This window comes from Chanodichthys erythropterus, chromosome 16, assembly GCF_024489055.1.
Source record: "Chanodichthys erythropterus isolate Z2021 chromosome 16, ASM2448905v1, whole genome shotgun sequence".
NCBI lineage: Eukaryota > Metazoa > Chordata > Actinopteri > Cypriniformes > Xenocyprididae > Chanodichthys > Chanodichthys erythropterus.
Genome location: NC_090236.1, coordinates 14,317,016 through 14,338,083, shown reverse-complemented (window position 1 = coordinate 14,338,083; position 21,068 = coordinate 14,317,016). Strand labels below are relative to the sequence as shown.

Sequence of the window (21,068 nt, the reverse complement as noted above, 5' to 3'; positions counted from 1 at the left end):
GTAAGAAGTCTCTTCGGCTGGTCAAAAATACTGAAAAATAGTGAAATATTTTTACAATGTAAATCAGCTGTTTTCTATGTGAATATACAGTAAAGTGTCATTTATTCCTGTGAATTTTCAGCATCATTACTCCAGTCTTCAGAAATCATTCTGATATGATGATTTGAAAACGGCTTCATGTGAAACATTCTATTCTATACGTTCTGAAGAACAAACAGACTCTTTTGTAACATTATGAATGTCACTTTCTGATGGATTCAGTTCATCCCTGATGATTAAAGTCTCCACAGATCTGATAAGGTCTCTCTTGTGTTTTCAGCAGTACTGGATCTCATTTCTTGTCGTTGTCAGGAGCAGTATGTCTTTATCCATGATGCCATTTTGGAAGCGTGTCTCTGCGGCGACACAACCGTCCCAGCCAATCAGCTTCGCTCTGTTTACTACGACATGAACCGATTGGACCCTCAGACCAACTCCAGTCCAATCAAAGAGGAGTTCAGGGTGAGAGAAGAATCTTACTCAAAGCTTGAGGAAAAGAAACATGTATTTTGCATCTCTGATGTTATCTGTAATCGGTTCAGAGCTGAAGATATGACAGAGTTTGTGTGTTACTGTGATTCAGTACTCTGCAAAGTGTTTGTCTCAGTGAGTAATATGAATATATCACATATCGCAATATGCTGAAACCGTATCAGTATCAGGCCGTTTTTTAAATAAATGATCACCATTTATTTCATTAGACCAATATTGGAAGCAAATGAAATCAGGTTTATATTTCTGTCCAAACAACAAAAGAACAAAGAACAACAGTAACTTTGTTTTGTCAAGCGTTTCTCTGCTAGCATGTGAAAAAACGAGCCAAGTGATATTTTGGAAAAAATATTAGATCATTCATAGCATTTGATAGCAGTCATAAACATTTGACAGCAACTACATCAATTTATCCACTAACCATTCAGAAACGTCTAAAAGTTGTAACTTCTTCCTGAGTCTCTCCATCAGTTTGAACAATGTAAGGCTGAACACTTTCCTCATTTTGGCTGCGTGAGATTCTCCAGCTTTGTTGTTGTTGAGCCGTTAAAGCTCCGCCCTCTTCTGGAAAGCGGCGCTCATTTGCATTTAAAGGGACACACACAAAGACAGTGTGTTTTTGCTCACACCCAAATAGGGGCGAATTTGACGAGCTATAATAAATGATCTGTGGGGGATTTTGAATGTCTTTTATGCTCATTAAGGCTGCATTTATTTCATAATAAATACAGAAAAAACAATAATATTCTGAAATATTATTACAATTTAAAATTATGGTTTTCTATTTTAATATACTTTAAAATGTAATTTATATCCAGTGATCAAAGCTGAATTTTCAGCATCATTACTCCAGTCTTCAGTGTCACATGATCCTTCAGAAATCATTCTAATATGATGATTTGATGCTCAAGAAATATTTGATTATTATCAATGTTGAAAACAGCTTCCACAAAAAATTAACATTTATTTGAACATTGATAACAATAAGAAGTGTTTCGTTATGAATTTATTAGGTTGAAAGGTAACAGTAATCTGCTTTTTGAAAGAAGTCTCTTCTGCATTTATTTAATGAAAAATACAGTAAAATTGTGAAATATTTTTCTAATGTAAATCAGTTGTTTTCTATGTGAATATATAGTAAAGTGTAATTCATTCCTGTGAATTTTCAGCATCATTACTTCAGTCTTCAGTGTCACATGATCCTTCAGAAATCATTCTGATATGATGATTTATTATCAATGTTGGAAACAGTTGTGCTGCTTCATATTATTTCATAACCTGAGATACTTTCCAGGAGAGTTAAAAAAAAAATAAAAGTTTAAAAATATCAGCATTTATTTGAAATAGAAATCTTTTGTAACAATATACACAACCGTTCAAAAGTTCAGTATTATTTTTTCTTTTTTTGAAAGAAATTAATACTTTTATTCAGCACAGATGTGTTATTGATGAAAAGTGATAGAAAAGATTTATATTTTGAATAAATGCTGCTCTTTTTAACCTTTTATTCATCAATGAATCCTGAAAAAGTATCTCAGGTTCCAAAAACATATTAAGCAGCACAACTGTTTCCAACATTGATAATAAATCATCATATCAGAATGATTTCTGAAGGATCATGTGACACTGAAGACTGGAGTAATGATGCTGAAAATTCAGAGGAATAAATTACACTTTACTGTATATTCACATAGAAAACAGCTGATTTACACTGGAATCATATTTCACAATATTATTGTTTTTTTCTGTATTATTATTATTAAATAAATGCAGCCTTAATGAGCATATGAGACTTTGTTCAAAAACATTAAAAATAGTAATGTTTCCAAACTTTTGACTGGTAGTGTGTGTTACATCTTGTGAAAGGGGCGTTACAGGTCCTGTTTAAAGCTGTTAAAACTACTTCAAACTTTCAGGCTAGGCAGCATCAAAGTTTTTCTCATCTAGTCGTGTTTGTGTGTTTGTGTGTGTGTGTGTGTGTGTGTGTGTGTGTGTGTGTGTGTGTGTGTGTGTGTGTGTGTGTGTGTGTGTGTGTGTGTGTGTGTGTGTGTGTGTGTGTGTGTGTGTGTGTGTGTGTGTGTGTGTGTGTGTGTGTGTGTGTGTGTGTGTGTGTTGACAGACTCTGAACATGGTGACGCCGACGCTGCGCGTGGAGGACTGCAGCATCGCTCTGCTGCCGCGCAACCATGAGAAGAACCGCTGCATGGACGTCCTTCCTCCCGACCGCTGCCTGCCCTTCCTCATCACCATCGACGGAGAGAGCAGCAACTACATCAACGCCGCGCTCATGGATGTACGGCAATGTTTAATGCATCTTCATTTAGATATTTGTACTGAAACATGACAAAAAAACATGTTTTACAGTGTAAATATTTTTTATATAATTTATAGAAAAAAATATAATACATTTGAATTAAAGGGTTAGTTCACCCAAAAATGAAAATAATGTCATTAATTACTCTCCCTCATGCCGTTCCACATCCGTAAGATCTTCATTCATCCTCAGAACACAAATTAAGATATTTTTGATGAAATCCGACGAGGCCTGCATAGCCAGCAATGACATTTCCTCTCTCAAGATCCATTAATGTACTAAAAACATATTTAAATCAGGTCATGTGAGTACAGTGGTTCAATATTAATATTATAAAGCCACGAGAATATTTTTGGTGCGCCAAAAAAACAAAATAACGACTTATATAGTGATGGCCGATTTCAAAACACTGCTTCAGGAAGATTCGGAGCGTTATGAATCAGTGTGTTGAATCATGATTCGGATCGTGTGTCAAACTGCTGAAATCACGTGACTCTGGCGCTCCGAACCGCTGATTCGACACAAAAGATTCATAACGCTCCAAAGCTTCCTGAAGCAGTGTTTTGAAATCGGCCATCACTAAATAAGACGTTATTTTGTTTTTTTGCCGCACCAAAAATATTCTCGTGGCTTTATAATATTAATATTGAACCACTGTACTCACATGAACTGATTTAAATATGTTTTTAGTACATTAATGGATCTTGAGAGAGGAAATGTCATTACTGGCTATGCAGGCCTTGTCGGATTTCATCAAAAATATCTTAATATGTGTTCTGAAGATGAACGAAGGTCTTACGGGTGTGGAACAACATGAGGGAGAGTAATTAATGACATTATTTTCATTTTTTGGTGAACTAACCCTTTAAAGACATGCCGAGATGATGTGTGACGTAGTGTTCTGATCACTCAGAGCTACAAGCAGCCGTCCGCGTTCATCGTTACCCAGCATCCTTTGCCGAACACAGTGAAGGATTTCTGGAGGCTGGTTCTGGACTATCACTGCACGTCTATCGTCATGCTGAACGACGTGGATCCCGCTCAGGTGAGTCTGACGATTCGGATGATAAAAATGTGACTTGTATCCCAGAAAATACGGTATAAGCGTCTGATTGGTGGTTGAGTTTTTAAGGCGGGCTCTGTCGAGGAGCGAGTGAGGAAGTATTCTGACAGAATGATAAATAATGAACGGTGATGGGTGACCCGCTGCGGCCGTTCACAGAGGAAGTTTGTGTTTGAGACAGTGATTGAGATTCATGTGCGGGTCTGTGGGGACGGAAGCCTCGGGCTCTGTCAGAACGGCCCCGGATCAAAGCGCTCCGAGAGTCTGAAGCCCGACACACACCGCACCGCTCCTGTGTGGATCCGCTGCAGCTCAGACTCATGATCTTCCTGTGTTTGCTCTTAATTGACTTCAAGAGCGATCAGAACCAACATTACACAGAGATTCAACATGTGTGAGAGTGAAGTACAGCATCAGATAATCAAGGCGTGTTTTCACACCATTATATTCAATAGTTCTCATTTATATGCACCAATACACCGTCATAAACATCAGGATTTACCTACAGATATTTATAATAAACATAATACATGAAATTATTCAGTGATTCACTGAAACAAACAGTTTGAACCGATTCTTTGAAATGAATCAAACTTACTCTTTTTCTGCTGAAGTTTAAATGAGAGACTCGATTGAATCATCTCTTATTTTCATTATATATGCTCCTGTATAACAATATATAGTCATAAACCGCAATATTCACCTACTGATATATTTACTAAAACATTATTACATGAAAAAAATCACATATTTGAATTCAGAGTTTTGAATCGATTAATTTAAAAAGTTTGAATCGATTCATTGAAACGGACAGTTTGAACTGATTCTCTGAAATGAATCAAACATATCAACTCTTTCTGCTGAAGAATTTGAATCGATTCATTGAAACGGACGATATAAATTGATTCTGTGAAATGAATCAAACTTACCGACTCTTTTTCTGATGAAGTTTAAATGACTCTATTGAATCATCTCTCATTTTCATAATATATGCACCTGTATAGCAATATATAGTCATAAACAGCAATATTCACCTACTGATATATTTACTAAAACATTATTACATGAAAAAAAATCACATATTTGAATTCAGAGTTTTGAATCGATTAATTTAAAAAGTTTGAATCGATTCATTGAAACGGACAGTTTGAACTGATTCTCTGAAATGAATCAAACATATCAACTCTTTCTGCTGAAGAATTTGAATCGATTCATTGAAACGGACGGTATAAATTAATTCTGTGAAATGAATCAAACTTACCGACTCTTTTTTTTTTTTTTGATGAAGTTTAAATGACTCTATTGAATCATCTCTCATTTTCATTATATATGCACCTTTATAACAATATAGTCATAAACCGCAATATTCACCTCCTGAAATATTTACTAAAATATTATTACATGAAAAAAAAATCACATATTTGAATTCAGATTTTTGAATCGATTAATTAAAAGTTTGAATCGATTCATTAAAACGGACAGTTTGAACTGATTCTCTGAAATGAATCAAACATATCAACTCTTTCTGCTGAAGAATTTGAATCGATTCATTGAAACCCACAATATAAATTGATTTTGTGAAATGATTCAAAGTTACCGAATCATTTTCTGATTAAGTTTAAATGACTCTATTGAATCATCTCTCATTTTCATTATATATGCACCTGTATAACAATATATAGTCATAAACAGCAATGTTTACGCACTGATATATTTAATAAAACATTTTAATACATGTGAAAAATACATATTTTGAATCGATTCATTGAAATGGACAGTTTGAACTGATTCTGTGAAATGAATCAAACTTACCAACTCTCTTTCTACTGAAGTTTCAGTGAGAGACTCTATTGAATCATCTCTCATTTTCATTATATATGCACCTGTATAACAATATATAGTCATAAACAGCAATATTCACCTACTGATATATTTACTCTAACATTACTACATGAAAAAATCACATATTTGAATCAGAGTCTTGAACTGATTCATTGAAACGGACAGTTTGAACTGATTCTCTAAAATGAATCCAACTTACTGATTCTTTTTCAGCTGAAGTTGAAATGAGAGACTCTGTTGAATCATCTGTGACTGAACTCTTCTCCAGATGAGGAAGAATCATGAAACGAATCGAATGACAACATTAAATCAGAGTTCATAGTGTTTATCTCAGTGTGATGAAGCAGTGCCGTCGCTTCTGTCAGGTGTAAATCTGTGAGAGTGTTTTGAGACTTTTGTGTGAGAAGTGGATGTTTTCGCTGAATAGACACATCTACAGCTCACACACACACACTTCAGACGCCGAGCGAGACGATGTGTCCCACACCACAGATGCACACAGGCTCCTTTTCATCACATATTCCTTCACAAAAACACTACACAATGGGAGTGAGAGTGAGGATGATGGGAGATTTGAATGGATAATGAACACACACACACACACACACACAGTGTCTGTCAATTCATATTTCATGCCATTTATAGTGCTGGGAAGATGTCTGCTGTGTTTTTGATTGTCTGTTTGTTTCTTTTGTGCACTTTTTTTTGTGTGTGTAACAGGAATAAAAGAGCAGAGAAGTGCTTACACTGATCCGTGTGTGTGTGTGTGTGTGTGTGTGTGTGTGTGTGTGTGTGTGTGTAGTTGTGTCCACAGTACTGGCCTGAGAACGGTGTCCATCGTCACGGTCCGCTGCAGGTGGAGTTTGTGTCCGCTGATCTGGAGGAGGACATCATCAGCAGGATCTTCCGCATATACAACGCCGCACGGGTGTGTGACCATCACTCACACACACACACACACACACACACACACACACTCACACACTCAGAAACAAAAACAACATCAAGACTGGTATAATAGGTCCTCTTTAAACAGTGTGTGTGTTTCAGCCGCAGGACGGGTACCGGATGGTGCAGCAGTTCCAGTTCCTGGGCTGGCCGATGTACCGCGACACGCCCGTGTCCAAACGCTCCTTCCTCAAGCTCATCCATCAGGTGGACAAATGGCAGGAGGAGTACGACGGAGGAGAGGGACGCACGGTCGTACACTGCCTGTGAGTGAAGGCCCTGATACACTCACGACACACACTCTCACCTGTCATGAAAACACACAGGTGTGTCAGACACAATCCCCCATAATCCTCTCTGATCGCAGCAGGAAAACAGATCGATGATCATTAGTGCTTTCATTCATTTGGAGCTTCTGAAGGAGTTTGATTGACTTCACTAGTGTTTTATCTGATGTGAAGAGAAACACTCCCATCTAGTGGCCAAAAATACCAACTGCGCTTCAGAGACGACAGCTGCATGAAATCATCTGATCACATGATTTATATAACTTAAAGTTACAATAAAAAACAAATATTTGCACAGTTTAAACAATGTTAACATTTATATATATATTTTTCCTTTATTAGATTTGAATGGCCTCAGCAAACAGTCTGATTTGACATTAAAAGTATTTAATTACAAACATAGAGACTTTTTGAAAGACGTCTCTTCTGCACAAAAAACAGTAAAATAGTGAAATATTATTCCAGTGTAAATCAGCTGTTTTCTATGTGAATATACAGTAAAGTGTAATTTATTCCTGTGAATTTTCAGCATCATTACTCCAGTCTTCAGTGTCACATGATCCTTCAGAAATCATTCTGATATGATGATTTGCTGCTCAAGAAACATTTATGATGTTGAAAACAGCTTCCACAAAAACATTAACATTTATTTGAACATTGATAACAATAAGAAATGTTTCTTTATGAATTTATTAGGTTGAAAGGTAACAGTAATTTTTACCATGTCGTCTTTTGTCCCGTTAGGAACGGCGGCGGTCGCAGCGGGACGTTTTGTGCCATCAGTATCGTCAGTGAAATGCTGCGACACCAGCGCTCTGTTGACGTGTTTCACGCCGTCAAAACGCTGCGCAACAACAAGCCCAACATGGTGGATCTTCTGGTACAGACTTCACTCTCTTCTCATCGGCCTTCAGATTTAAACATCCAGAACAGACGCTTTTGGTCAGAACTGCAGAATCAAAAGCTCTCTGTTGAATGTAAAGCTTCTCCAGTGAGATCAGGCTCAGCTTCAGGTCATGAATGAGACTGTGTTACTGTTACTGTGATGATGATCGATATTTATTAAGGAAAGACACTACAGGTGAAAATAGGATAAACATAACTAATAGATTTTACCATACTTTCCCCCGATTGATTGATCACATTAAGAATTGCTAACATTTTATGAGTTGTTTTAACCCAGCAATTGGGTTGTTTTAACCCAGTGAACGGATTGTTTTAACCCAGCAATTGGGTTGTTTTAACCCAGCGATTGGGTTGTTTTAACCCAGTGAACGGATTGTTTTAACCCAGCGATTGGGTTGTTTTAACCCCAACGATTGGGTTGTTTTATCCCAGCGATTGGGTTGTTTTAACCCAGTGAACGGATTGTTTTAACCCAGCGATTGGGTTGTTTTAACCCAGTGAACGTATTTTTTTAACCCAGTGATTGGGTTGTTTTAACCCCAACGATTGGGTTGTTTTAACCCAGTGAACGGATTGTTTTAATCCAGCGATTGGGTTGTTTTAACCCAGCGATTGGGTTGTTTTAACCCAGTGAACGGATTTTTTTTAACCCAGCGATTGGGTTGTTTTAACCCAGTGAACGGATTGTTTTAACCCAGCGATTGGGTTGTTTTAACTCCAGCGATTGGGTTGTTTTAACCCAGTGAACAGATTTTTTTAACCCAGCGATTGGGTTGTTTTAACCCAGTGAACGGATTTTTTTTAACCCAGTGAACGGATTGTTTTAACCCAGCGATTGGGTTGTTTTAACCCCAGCGAATGAGTTGTTTTAACCCCAACGATTGGGTTGTTTTAACCCAGTGAACGGATTGTTTTAATCCAGCGATTGGGTTGTTTTAACCCAGCGATTGGGTTGTTTTAACCCAGTGAACGGATTTTTTTTAACCCAGCGATTGGGTTGTTTTAACCCAGCGATTGGGTTGTTTTAACCCAGTGAACGGATTGTTTTAACCCAGCGATTGGGTTGTTTTAACCCCAACGATTGGGTTGTTTTATCCCAGCGATTGGGTTGTTTTAACCCAGTGAACGTATTTTTTTAACCCAGCGATTGGGTTGTTTTAACCCCAGCGAATGAGTTGTTTTAACCCCAACGATTGGGTTGTTTTAACCCAGTGAACGGATTGTTTTAATCCAGCGATTGGGTTGTTTTAACCCAGCGATTGGGTTGTTTTAACCCAGTGAACAGATTTTTTTAACCCAGCGATTGGGTTGTTTTAACCCAGTGAACGGATTTTTTTTAACCCAGTGAACGGATTGTTTTAACCCAGCGATTGGGTTGTTTTAACCCCAGCGAATGAGTTGTTTTAACCCCAACGATTGGGTTGTTTTAACCCCAACGATTGGGTTGTTTTAACCCCAACGATTGGGTTGTTTTATCCCAGCGATTGGGTTGTTTTAACCCCAGCGAATGAGTTTTTTTTAACCCAGCGATTGGGTTGTTTTAACCCCAGCGAATGAGTTGTTTTAACCCCAACGATTGGGTTGTTTTAACCCAGTGAACGGATTGTTTTAATCCAGCGATTGGGTTGTTTTAACCCAGTGAACGTATTTTTTTAACCCAACGATTGGGTTGTTTTATCCCAGCGATTGGGTTGTTTTAACCCAGCAATTGGGTTGTTTTAACCCAGCAATTGGGTTGTTTTAACCCAGCAATTGGGTTGTTTTAACCCAGCAATTGGGTTGTTTTTAACCCAGTGAACGGATTGTTTTAACCCAGAGAACGGATTGTTTTAACCCAGAGAACGGATTGTTTTAACCCAGCGAATGGGTTGTTTTAACCCAGAGAACGGATTGTTTTAACTCAGCAATTGGGTTGTTTTAACCCAGCAATTGGGTGGTTTTAACCCAGAGAACGGATTGTTTTAACCCAGCAATTGGGTGGTTTTAACCCAGAGAACGGATTGTTTTAACCCCAGCGATTGGGTTGTTTTAACCCCAACGATTGGGTTGTTTTTAACCCAGTGAACGGATTGTTTTAACCCAGAGAACGGATTGTTTTAACCCAGCGAATGGGTTGTTTTAACCCAGAGAACGGATTGTTTTAACTCAGCAATTGGGTTGTTTTAACCCAGCAATTGGGTGGTTTTAACCCAGAGAACGGATTGTTTTAACCCAGCAATTGGGTGGTTTTAACCCAGAGAACGGATTGTTTTAACCCCAGCGAATGAGTTGTTTTAACCCCAACGATTGGGTTGTTTTAACCCCAACGATTGGGTTGTTTTAACCCAGCGATTGGGTTGTTTTAACCCCAGCGAATGAGTTGTTTTAACCCCAACGATTGGGTTGTTTTAACCCAGTGAACGGATTGTTTTAATCCAGCGATTGGGTTGTTTTAACCCAGCGAACTGTTTGTTTTAACCCAGAGAACGGATTGTTTTAACCCAGCGATTGGGTTGTTTTAACCCCAACGATTGGGTTGTTTTATCCCAGCGAATGAGTTGTTTTAACCCCAGCGATTGGGTTGTTTCAACCCAGTAAACGGATTGTTTTAACCCAGCGATTGGGTTGTTTTAACCCAGTGAACGGATTGTTTTAACCCAGCGATTGGGTTGTTTTAACCCAGCAATTGGGTGGTTTTAACCCAGAGAACGGATTGTTTTAACCCAGCAATTGGGTGGTTTTAACCCAGAGAACGGATTGTTTTAACCCAGCGAACTGTTTGTTTTAACCCAGTGATTGGGTTGTTTTGACCCCAGCAATTGGGTTGTTTTAACCCCAACGATTGGGTTGTTTTAACCCAGTGAACGGATTGTTTTAATCCAGCGATTGGGTTGTTTTAACCCAGCGATTGGGTTGTTTTAACCCAGTGAACGGATTTTTTTTAACCCAGCGATTGGGTTGTTTTAACCCAGCGATTGGGTTGTTTTAACCCAGTGAACGGATTGTTTTAACCCAGCGATTGGGTTGTTTTAACCCCAACGATTGGGTTGTTTTATCCCAGCGATTGGGTTGTTTTAACCCAGTGAACGTATTTTTTTAACCCAGCGATTGGGTTGTTTTAACCCCAGCGAATGAGTTGTTTTAACCCCAACGATTGGGTTGTTTTAACCCAGTGAACGGATTGTTTTAATCCAGCGATTGGGTTGTTTTAACCCAGCGATTGGGTTGTTTTAACCCAGTGAACAGATTTTTTTAACCCAGCGATTGGGTTGTTTTAACCCAGTGAACGGATTTTTTTTAACCCAGTGAACGGATTGTTTTAACCCAGCGATTGGGTTGTTTTAACCCCAGCGAATGAGTTGTTTTAACCCCAACGATTGGGTTGTTTTAACCCCAACGATTGGGTTGTTTTAACCCCAACGATTGGGTTGTTTTATCCCAGCGATTGGGTTGTTTTAACCCCAGCGAATGAGTTTTTTTTAACCCAGCGATTGGGTTGTTTTAACCCCAGCGAATGAGTTGTTTTAACCCCAACGATTGGGTTGTTTTAACCCAGTGAACGGATTGTTTTAATCCAGCGATTGGGTTGTTTTAACCCAGTGAACGTATTTTTTTAACCCAACGATTGGGTTGTTTTATCCCAGCGATTGGGTTGTTTTAACCCAGCAATTGGGTTGTTTTTAACCCAGTGAACGGATTGTTTTAACCCAGAGAACGGATTGTTTTAACCCAGAGAACGGATTGTTTTAACCCAGCGAATGGGTTGTTTTAACCCAGAGAACGGATTGTTTTAACTCAGCAATTGGGTTGTTTTAACCCAGCAATTGGGTGGTTTTAACCCAGAGAACGGATTGTTTTAACCCAGCAATTGGGTGGTTTTAACCCAGAGAACGGATTGTTTTAACCCCAGCGATTGGGTTGTTTTAACCCCAACGATTGGGTTGTTTTTAACCCAGTGAACGGATTGTTTTAACCCAGAGAACGGATTGTTTTAACCCAGCGAATGGGTTGTTTTAACCCAGAGAACGGATTGTTTTAACTCAGCAATTGGGTTGTTTTAACCCAGCAATTGGGTGGTTTTAACCCAGAGAACGGATTGTTTTAACCCAGCAATTGGGTGGTTTTAACCCAGAGAACGGATTGTTTTAACCCCAGCGAATGAGTTGTTTTAACCCCAACGATTGGGTTGTTTTAACCCCAACGATTGGGTTGTTTTAACCCAGCGATTGGGTTGTTTTAACCCCAGCGAATGAGTTGTTTTAACCCCAACGATTGGGTTGTTTTAACCCAGTGAACGGATTGTTTTAATCCAGCGATTGGGTTGTTTTAACCCAGCGAACTGTTTGTTTTAACCCAGAGAACGGATTGTTTTAACCCAGCGATTGGGTTGTTTTAACCCCAACGATTGGGTTGTTTTATCCCAGCGAATGAGTTGTTTTAACCCCAGCGATTGGGTTGTTTCAACCCAGTAAACGGATTGTTTTAACCCAGCGATTGGGTTGTTTTAACCCAGTGAACGGATTGTTTTAACCCAGCGATTGGGTTGTTTTAACCCAGCAATTGGGTGGTTTTAACCCAGAGAACGGATTGTTTTAACCCAGCAATTGGGTGGTTTTAACCCAGAGAACGGATTGTTTTAACCCAGCGAACTGTTTGTTTTAACCCAGTGATTGGGTTGTTTTGACCCCAGCAATTGGGTTGTTTTAACCCAGCGATTGGGTTGTTTTAACCCAGTGAACAGATTTTTTTAACCCAGCGATTGGGTTGTTTTGACCCCAGCGATTGGGTTGTTTTGACCCCAGCGATTGGGTTGTTTTAACCCCAGCGATTGGGTTGTTTTAACCCAGCGATTGGGCTGTTTTAACCCAGCGATTGGGCTGTTTTAACCCCAGCGAACGGTTTGTTTTAACCCAGAGAACGGATTGTTTTAACTCAGCAATTGGGTTGTTTTAACCCAGCAATTGGGTTGTTTTAACCCAGTGAACGGATTGTTTTAACCCAGTGAACGGATTGTTTTAACCCAGCGATTGGGTTGTTTTAACCCAGCGATTGGGTTGTTTTAACCCCAGCGAATGAGTTGTTTTAACCCCAACGATTGGGTTGTTTTAACCCCAACGATTGGGTTGTTTTATCCCAGCGATTGGGTTGTTTTAACCCCAGCGAATGAGTTTTTTTTAACCCAGCGATTGGGTTGTTTTAACCCCAGCGAATGAGTTGTTTTAACCCCAACGATTGGGTTGTTTTAACCCAGTGAACGGATTGTTTTAATCCAGCGATTGGGTTGTTTTAACCCAGCGAACTGTTTGTTTTAACCCAGAGAACGGATTGTTTTAACCCAGCGATTGGGTTGTTTTAACCCCAACGATTGGGTTGTTTTATCCCAGCGAATGAGTTGTTTTAACCCCAGCGATTGGGTTGTTTCAACCCAGTAAACGGATTGTTTTAACCCAGCGATTGGGTTGTTTTAACCCAGTGAACGGATTGTTTTAACCCAGCGATTGGGTTGTTTTAACCCAGTGAACTGATTGTTTTAACCCAGTGATTGGGTTGTTTTGACCCCAGCAATTGGGTTGTTTTAACCCAGCGATTGGGTTGTTTTAACCCAGTGAACAGATTTTTTTAACCCAGCGATTGGGTTGTTTTGACCCCAGCGATTGGGTTGTTTTGACCCCAGCGATTGGGTTGTTTTAACCCCAGCGATTGGGTTGTTTTGACCCCAGCGATTGGGTTGTTTTAACCCCAGCGATTGGGTTGTTTTGACCCCAGCGATTGGGTTGTTTTAACCCAGCGATTGGGTTGTTTTAACCCAGTGAACTGATTTTTTTAACCCAGCGATTGGGTTGTTTTAACCCCAGCGATTGGGTTGTTTTAACCCAGCGATTGGGTTGTTTTAACCCCAGTGATTGGGTTGTTTTGACCCCAGCGATTGGGTTGTTTTAACCCAGCGATTGGGTTGTTTTAACCCAGTGAACGGATTTTTTTAACCCAGCGATTGGGTTGTTTTGACCCCAGCGATTGGGTTGTTTTGACCCCAGCGATTGGGTTGTTTTGACCCCAGCGATTGGGTTGTTTTGAGCCCAGCGATTGGGTTGTTTTGAGCCCAGCGATTGGGTTGTTTTGACCCCAGCGATTGGGTTGTTTTGACCCCAGCGATTGGGTTGTTTTAACCCCAGCGATTGGGTTGTTTTAACCCCAGCGATTGGGTTGTTTTAACCCCAGGGAACGGATTTTTTTAACCCCAGCGATTGGGTTGTTTTAACTCCAGCGATTGGGTTGTTTTAACCCAGTGAACAGATTTTTTTAACCCAGCGATTGGGTTGTTTTAACCCAGTGAACGGATTTTTTTTAACCCAGTGAACGGATTGTTTTAACCCAGCGATTGGGTTGTTTTAACCCCAGCGAATGAGTTGTTTTAACCCCAACGATTGGGTTGTTTTAACCCAGTGAACGGATTGTTTTAATCCAGCGATTGGGTTGTTTTAACCCAGCGATTGGGTTGTTTTAACCCAGTGAACGGATTTTTTTTTAACCCAGCGATTGGGTTGTTTTAACCCAGCGATTGGGTTGTTTTAACCCAGTGAACGGATTGTTTTAACCCAGCGATTGGGTTGTTTTAACCCCAACGATTGGGTTGTTTTATCCCAGCGATTGGGTTGTTTTAACCCAGTGAACGTATTTTTTTAACCCAGCGATTGGGTTGTTTTAACCCCAGCGAATGAGTTGTTTTAACCCCAACGATTGGGTTGTTTTAACCCAGTGAACGGATTGTTTTAATCCAGCGATTGGGTTGTTTTAACCCAGCGATTGGGTTGTTTTAACCCAGTGAACAGATTTTTTTAACCCAGCGATTGGGTTGTTTTAACCCAGTGAACGGATTTTTTAACCCAGTGACCGGATTGATTTCACCCTGCGATTGGGTTGTTTTAACCCCAGCGAATGAGTTGTTTTAACCCCAACGATTGGGTTGTTTTAACCCCAACGATTGGGTTGTTTTAACCCCAACGATTGGGTTGTTTTATCCCAGCGATTGGGTTGTTTTAACCCCAGCGAATGAGTTTTTTTTAACCCAGCGATTGGGTTGTTTTAACCCCAGCGAATGAGTTGTTTTAACCCCAACGATTGGGTTGTTTTAACCCAGTGAACGGATTGTTTTAATCCAGCGATTGGGTTGTTTTAACCCAGTGAACGTGTTGTTTTAACCCAACGATTGGGTTGTTTTATCCCAGCGATTGGGTTGTTTTAACCCAGCAATTGGGTTGTTTTAACCCAGCAATTGGGTTGTTTTAACCCAGCAATTGGGTTGTTTTAACCCAGCAATTGGGTTGTTTTAACCCAGCAATTGGGTTGTTTTTAACCCAGTGAACGGATTGTTTTAACCCAGAGAACGGATTGTTTTAACCCAGCGAATGGGTTGTTTTAACCCAGAGAACGGATTGTTTTAACTCAGCAATTGGGTTGTTTTAACCCAGCAATTGGGTGGTTTTAACCCAGAGAACGGATTGTTTTAACCCAGCAATTGGGTGGTTTTAACCCAGAGAACGGATTGTTTTAACCCAGTGAATGGATTTTTTTAACCCCAGCGATTGGGTTGTTTTAACCCCAGCGATTGGGTTGTTTTAACCCAGCAATTGGGTTGTTTTAACCCCAGCGATTGGGCTGTTTTAACCCAGCGATTGGGCTGTTTTAACCCAGCGATTGGGCTGTTTTAACCCAGCGATTGGGCTGTTTTAACCCCAGCGAACGGTTTGTTTTAACCCAGAGAACGGATTGTTTTAACTCAGCAATTGGGTTGTTTTAACCCAGCAATTGGGTTGTTTTAACCCAGTGAACGGATTGTTTTAACCCAGTGAACGGATTGTTTTAACCCAGTGAACGGATTGTTTTAACCCAGCGATTGGGTTGTTTTAACCCAGCGATTGGGTTGTTTTAACCCCAGCGAATGAGTTGTTTTAACCCCAACGATTGGGTTGTTTTAACCCCAACGATTGGGTTGTTTTATCCCAGCGATTGGGTTGTTTTAACCCCAGCGAATGAGTTGTTTTAACCCCAACGATTGGGTTGTTTTAACCCAGTGAACGGATTGTTTTAATCCAGCGATTGGGTTGTTTTAACCCAGCGAACTGTTTGTTTTAACCCAGAGAACGGATTGTTTTAACCCAGCGATTGGGTTGTTTTAACCCCAACGATTGGGTTGTTTTATCCCAGCGAATGAGTTGTTTTAACCCCAGCGATTGGGTTGTTTCAACCCAGTAAACGGATTGTTTTAACCCAGCGATTGGGTTGTTTTAACCCAGTGAACGGATTGTTTTAACCCAGCGATTGGGTTGTTTTAACCCAGTGAACTGATTGTTTTAACCCAGCGATTGGGTTGTTTTAACCCCAGCGATTGGGTTGTTTTAACCCCAGCGATATGGCTTGTTTTAACCCAGCGATTGGGTTGTTTTAACCCAGTGATTGGGTTGTTTTGACCCCAGCAATTGGGTTGTTTTAACCCAGCGATTGGGTTGTTTTAACCCAGTGAACAGATTTTTTTAACCCAGCGATTGGGTTGTTTTGACCCCAGCGATTGGGTTGTTTTGACCCCAGCGATTGGGTTGTTTTGACCCCAGCGATTGGGTTGTTTTGACCCCAGCGATTGGGTTGTTTTGACCCCAGCGATTGGGTTGTTTTGACCCCAGCGATTGGGTTGTTTTAACCCCAGCGATTGGGTTGTTTTGACCCCAGCGATTGGGTTGTTTTAACCCAGCGATTGGGTTGTTTTAACCCAGTGAACTGATTTTTTTAACCCAGCGATTGGGTTGTTTTAACCCCAGCGATTGGGTTGTTTTAACCCCAGCGATTGGGTTGTTTTGACCCCAGCGATTGGGTTGTTTTGACCCCAGCGATTGGGTTGTTTTAACCCAGCGATTGGGTTGTTTTAACCCAGTGAACGGATTTTTTTAACCCAGCGATTGGGTTGTTTTGACCCCAGCGATTGGGTTGTTTTGACCCCAGCGATTGGGTTGTTTTGAGCCCAGCGATTGGGTTGTTTTGAGCCCAGCGATTGGGTTGTTTTGACCCCAGCGATTGGGTTGTTTTAACCCCAGCGATTGGGTTGTTTTAACCCCAGCGATTGGGTTGTTTTAACCCCAGCGATTGGGTTGTTTTAACCCCAGGGAACGGATTTTTTTAACCCCAGGGAACGGATTTTTTTAACCCCAGCGATTGGGTTGTTTTAACCCCAGCGATTGGGTTGTTTTAACCCAGCGATTGGGTTGTTTTAACCCCAGCGATTGGGTTGTTTTAACCCCAGCGATTGGGTTGTTTTAACCCCAGCGATTGGGTTGTTTTAACCCCAGCGATTGGGTTGTTTTAACCCCAGCGATTGGGTTGTTTTAACCCCAGCGATTGGGTTGTTTTAACCCCAGCGATTGGGTTGTTTTAACCCCAGCGATTGGGTTGTTTGAACCCCAGCGATTGGGTTGTTTGAACCCCAGCGATTGGGTTGTTTGAACCCAGTGATTGGGTTAAATGTTTGCTGGGTAGTTTTATTTAACTCAACTATTTAAAATTACTGTATTACTTTCTTATAATTAACATTTATTAATATATTTCATTAACATTTTATTAAATAAGTTTAATGAATAATAAATAAACATTTATTAAATTGCTTATTAATAAATGTTCACCTTTTGATTATAATTGTTGTCTCTAATAATTATATGTCTGATTTTTAATTTTGTGTTCATTTTAAGTCAGCCATATAGTCATTTTTAAACAATAGCTGAAGTAAATAAAACTGCCCAGCAGGTCAAACTTTTAACCCAACCGCTGGGTTTGTATATATTTAATCTAACTTGGGTTGTTTTTAACCCAGCATTTTTTTAGAGTGTATGTTTGAAAATGCAAATGAGGCATTATCTAATTAAATATGCACTAATTTGATCTGTCTAACTTAATCTAAATCTAAACATTGGATAAAGCCAGATTCAAAATTCCTGTTTGATTTTGATGTCATATTAGTTGTTTGAATCAGCGAATGAAAAACATCATCGTGACACGTGTCTTACGGCTGTCGTTTTGTGTCTTTCTCTAGGATCAGTACAAGTTCTGCTATGAAGTGGCGTTGGAGTATCTGAACACAGGCTAACGGCTCCGAGCTCCAGCAGAGACTGTGTGTGTGTGTGTGTGTGTGTGTGTGTGTGTGTGTGTGTGTGTGTGTGTGTGTGTGTGTGTGTGTGTGTGTACAGTCGGCTTGTATATGGTTAAAAAGAAAACTTCATCAAGACTGTGAAGAGCAGATTCAACTCCTGCCTCTGTTTCCCGCTGAATCCAGTCTGACGTCTCCTGCTCTCAAGCACTTCGCTCCAGACTTATTTCTGTCTTGTTTTCCAGCACAAATATCTAAACATTCTTAAATCAAGATACATTTACTGGAGAAGAGAGATGATGAGTCGTAATGAAAGGGAAGTTGCGCTCATCTTTTCTTCCCTATTGTGCCGCATTTAGGAGTGAAATGCTTCACAAACAAGAACAAATGTAGGGCTTGATTTTGATTGGATGGTTGTGGTTTGCTGTTAGTGGTTTTCATGTGAGTGACAGGTTGCCCCGCACCTCATCATCAGAGAAGAGGAGAGATGTCAAAACAGGTTTTAATATCATCAGTCATTGTGTTTCTCCAGTAAATGTATCTTGATTTAAGAATGTTTAGATATTTGTGCTGGAAAACAAGACAGGAGGAAGAAGTTTTATGTTCTGATCCACCAGAATGAAGTGTCGTTTATTTGCACACACTGTCTGCGATTCACTAAAGGAATCACAAAATTACTGCTGAATGCAAAGTTGTAATTCTGAGGATCCTCATGAATATGTCACAGTCTGTAATGAGCCTAATTTACATATTAATGAGGCATGTTTGTGCTGAACAGAATGATGGCGATTCACTGAAATCCTCCTGCTGGTTGAACTGGAAGAAATAACGCAGAAATAACTCGCGCGCAAGTGTTTGAGTGGTATTTTGTTGTGTAAATTGTATAACATATGAAAACATCTTAACATACGAAGAAATGACATCATGGATCCAAAGCTTCCCATCGCTCATTCTTTACGCATCTTTTCTTTTCGTCTTATTGTTTGCACATGTATTTTTAATATTGTTTGTTTATACTGTAAATATTTGAGGTGTGCTGTGATATTTATTCAGGACAATCATCTTGTATTGAGTTCATATTGTACATGATCAAATATATTGTATGGATCAACAAATGTCTGCCTGTTCATAACTCGCTACGGTCTTTCATTTCTACTATTTTATCCATTTTTCATAATAAAAATACAGCTTTTCATTGTTAGTTCGTCAGTTCAGGTCCATTAAATAATATGAAAAAACTTCAAGTAACAAGTTCAAGTGACATCAAGTAAGATTAATAAATTATTTAGAATTATTTTAGTTAACTAATGATAACCTTTTTTTAAATAATGCTTCATTTAAAAAAAAAAAATAAAAAAAATAAGATGTTTAAGTTCAAGTTTTGCAAGTTACAACTATGGAAGCATTAATAAATTAATAAATGTTCATTTCCAACATACTTTGGGTTCATTTTAATTAAGCAAAACAGTAATTTTTAAACAATAGTTGAGTTAAATAAAACTACCCAGCAGGTTGGGCAAACATTTAACCCAACCACTGGGTTAAAACAACCCGATTGCTGGGTTTGTCCATTTTCAACCCAACTTGGGTTGTTTTTAACCCAGCATTTTTTAGAGTGTGTAGAAATAACGCTAAATAACTAACCCTAAACTAAACCCTAACTCTATAGCAAGTACATGTTGTTAAATAATATTACTCAGTACTTAAGTACAATGTCACTACATCACCCTAAAGTGTAACCAAAAATTTTAATTGACAAGTTATTTAATAGATTAAAAAATTAAAATAGTCTTAAATCATAATTATTAGATAAAAAATGGAAATTGTCATTTATTAGATTAAAAAAACTCAAATTGAAGCGTCACCTATTAGATTAAAAAATTTAAATGGTCTTAGTCGAAATTATGACTGTCATAATTATGCAATTTTTTTTTTTTTTTCTTATGTGGCAGAAACGGGCTTCTATAGACGGCATGAAACTGGAGCTAAACAAGTGTTAAAATAATGTAGTTAAAGTCCTGTCATCATTTACTCACCATCATGTTGGTTCTTCTGCTGTTACATGGAAACAAAGGCTAACAGGACTGAACTACAGAAAATGAAAACCAGAAAGAATAGCATAATAATCAGGAGAAATCGTGACATATGGAACATGATAAGATGCTATACACTATACTCTATACTCTATACACTATACTCTATACTCTATACACTATACACTATATTCTATACTCTATACTCTATACACTATACTCTATACACTATACACTATATTCTATACACTATACTCTATACTCTATAAAGTTTTGGCAACAGATTACAAGCAATATTTTTAAATTCAACAAATAGAATTGAGTTAGAATTAATCAAATTAATTCCTTAAATGTCAACCATTTAAAACGAGTAAAATTTAAGTGAAATTTAAACAAAAAGATCTGAATAACAGACGTGATAATAAGCAGAATCACTGAAGGAAAGAGAAACACAAGAATTAACATAGATTAATTATTGAAAATGTTTCGGTGTTTCGGGCAGTTTGACTTTTTGCTTCTTATGTCAGTTTGTGGTTTTTGTAATGGTGTTTGCTTATTTTACACATTTCGACTTTTAAGGAATTCATTTGATTTAATTCTAACTCAAATCTTATATGTTGAATTCAATTAATAATATTGCATGTAATCTGCTCCACAGTTTTATTGAGTAGAGAGAGCGTATTACATTTTGCAGTGTATGAACATTCACATAAACATCTTTTTCACAATTAAAGTGAATGTGGATTAATGTTCCCAAAATTATAATATATCATAACAGCAGTGCATATGGTTTGTTCATGTGTGCTCCATCTTCTGAATGAGGAACACACCCACATTCAAGTGCTGATATTCACTGTAAGCTAAATTTGAGGTAATCAGTTACGTGAAATTATTTGAGTTATGATGTTCCCAATTTTAAGTAAGCAGAACTATCAAGTTTTGAGTTTGTAGTACTCATGCATGTTAATTTCTCCTAACTTGAAGTATTAAGTTAGCTAACTCATACATTTTGATAGCAATTAACATGAAATATTTA

The 21,068-nt window shown here is 38.8% G+C and overlaps 1 protein-coding gene across 8 annotated transcripts in view; it reads left to right on the top strand.

Moving 5' to 3' along the window:
• Positions 1–19,019, top strand: part of si:ch1073-391i24.1 (receptor-type tyrosine-protein phosphatase mu) — a 217,712-nt gene extending 198,693 nt beyond the window's left edge. For 7 of the 8 annotated variants that reach the window (XM_067361858.1, XM_067361856.1, XM_067361855.1 and 4 more), the window contains 7 exons: positions 352–501; positions 2,651–2,824; positions 3,759–3,890; positions 6,553–6,678; positions 6,801–6,964; positions 7,730–7,865; positions 17,946–19,019. In XM_067361858.1, coding sequence (XP_067217959.1) covers positions 352–501; positions 2,651–2,824; positions 3,759–3,890; positions 6,553–6,678; positions 6,801–6,964; positions 7,730–7,865; positions 17,946–17,999 — 936 coding nt within the window. In that variant the 3' untranslated portion in view covers positions 18,000–19,019. The remainder of the gene's footprint in view (positions 1–351; positions 502–2,650; positions 2,825–3,758; positions 3,891–6,552; positions 6,679–6,800; positions 6,965–7,729; positions 7,866–17,945) is intronic. The other variant, XM_067361852.1, reaches the window with a different exon arrangement.
• The last annotated feature ends 2,049 nt before the right edge of the window (positions 19,020–21,068 follow it).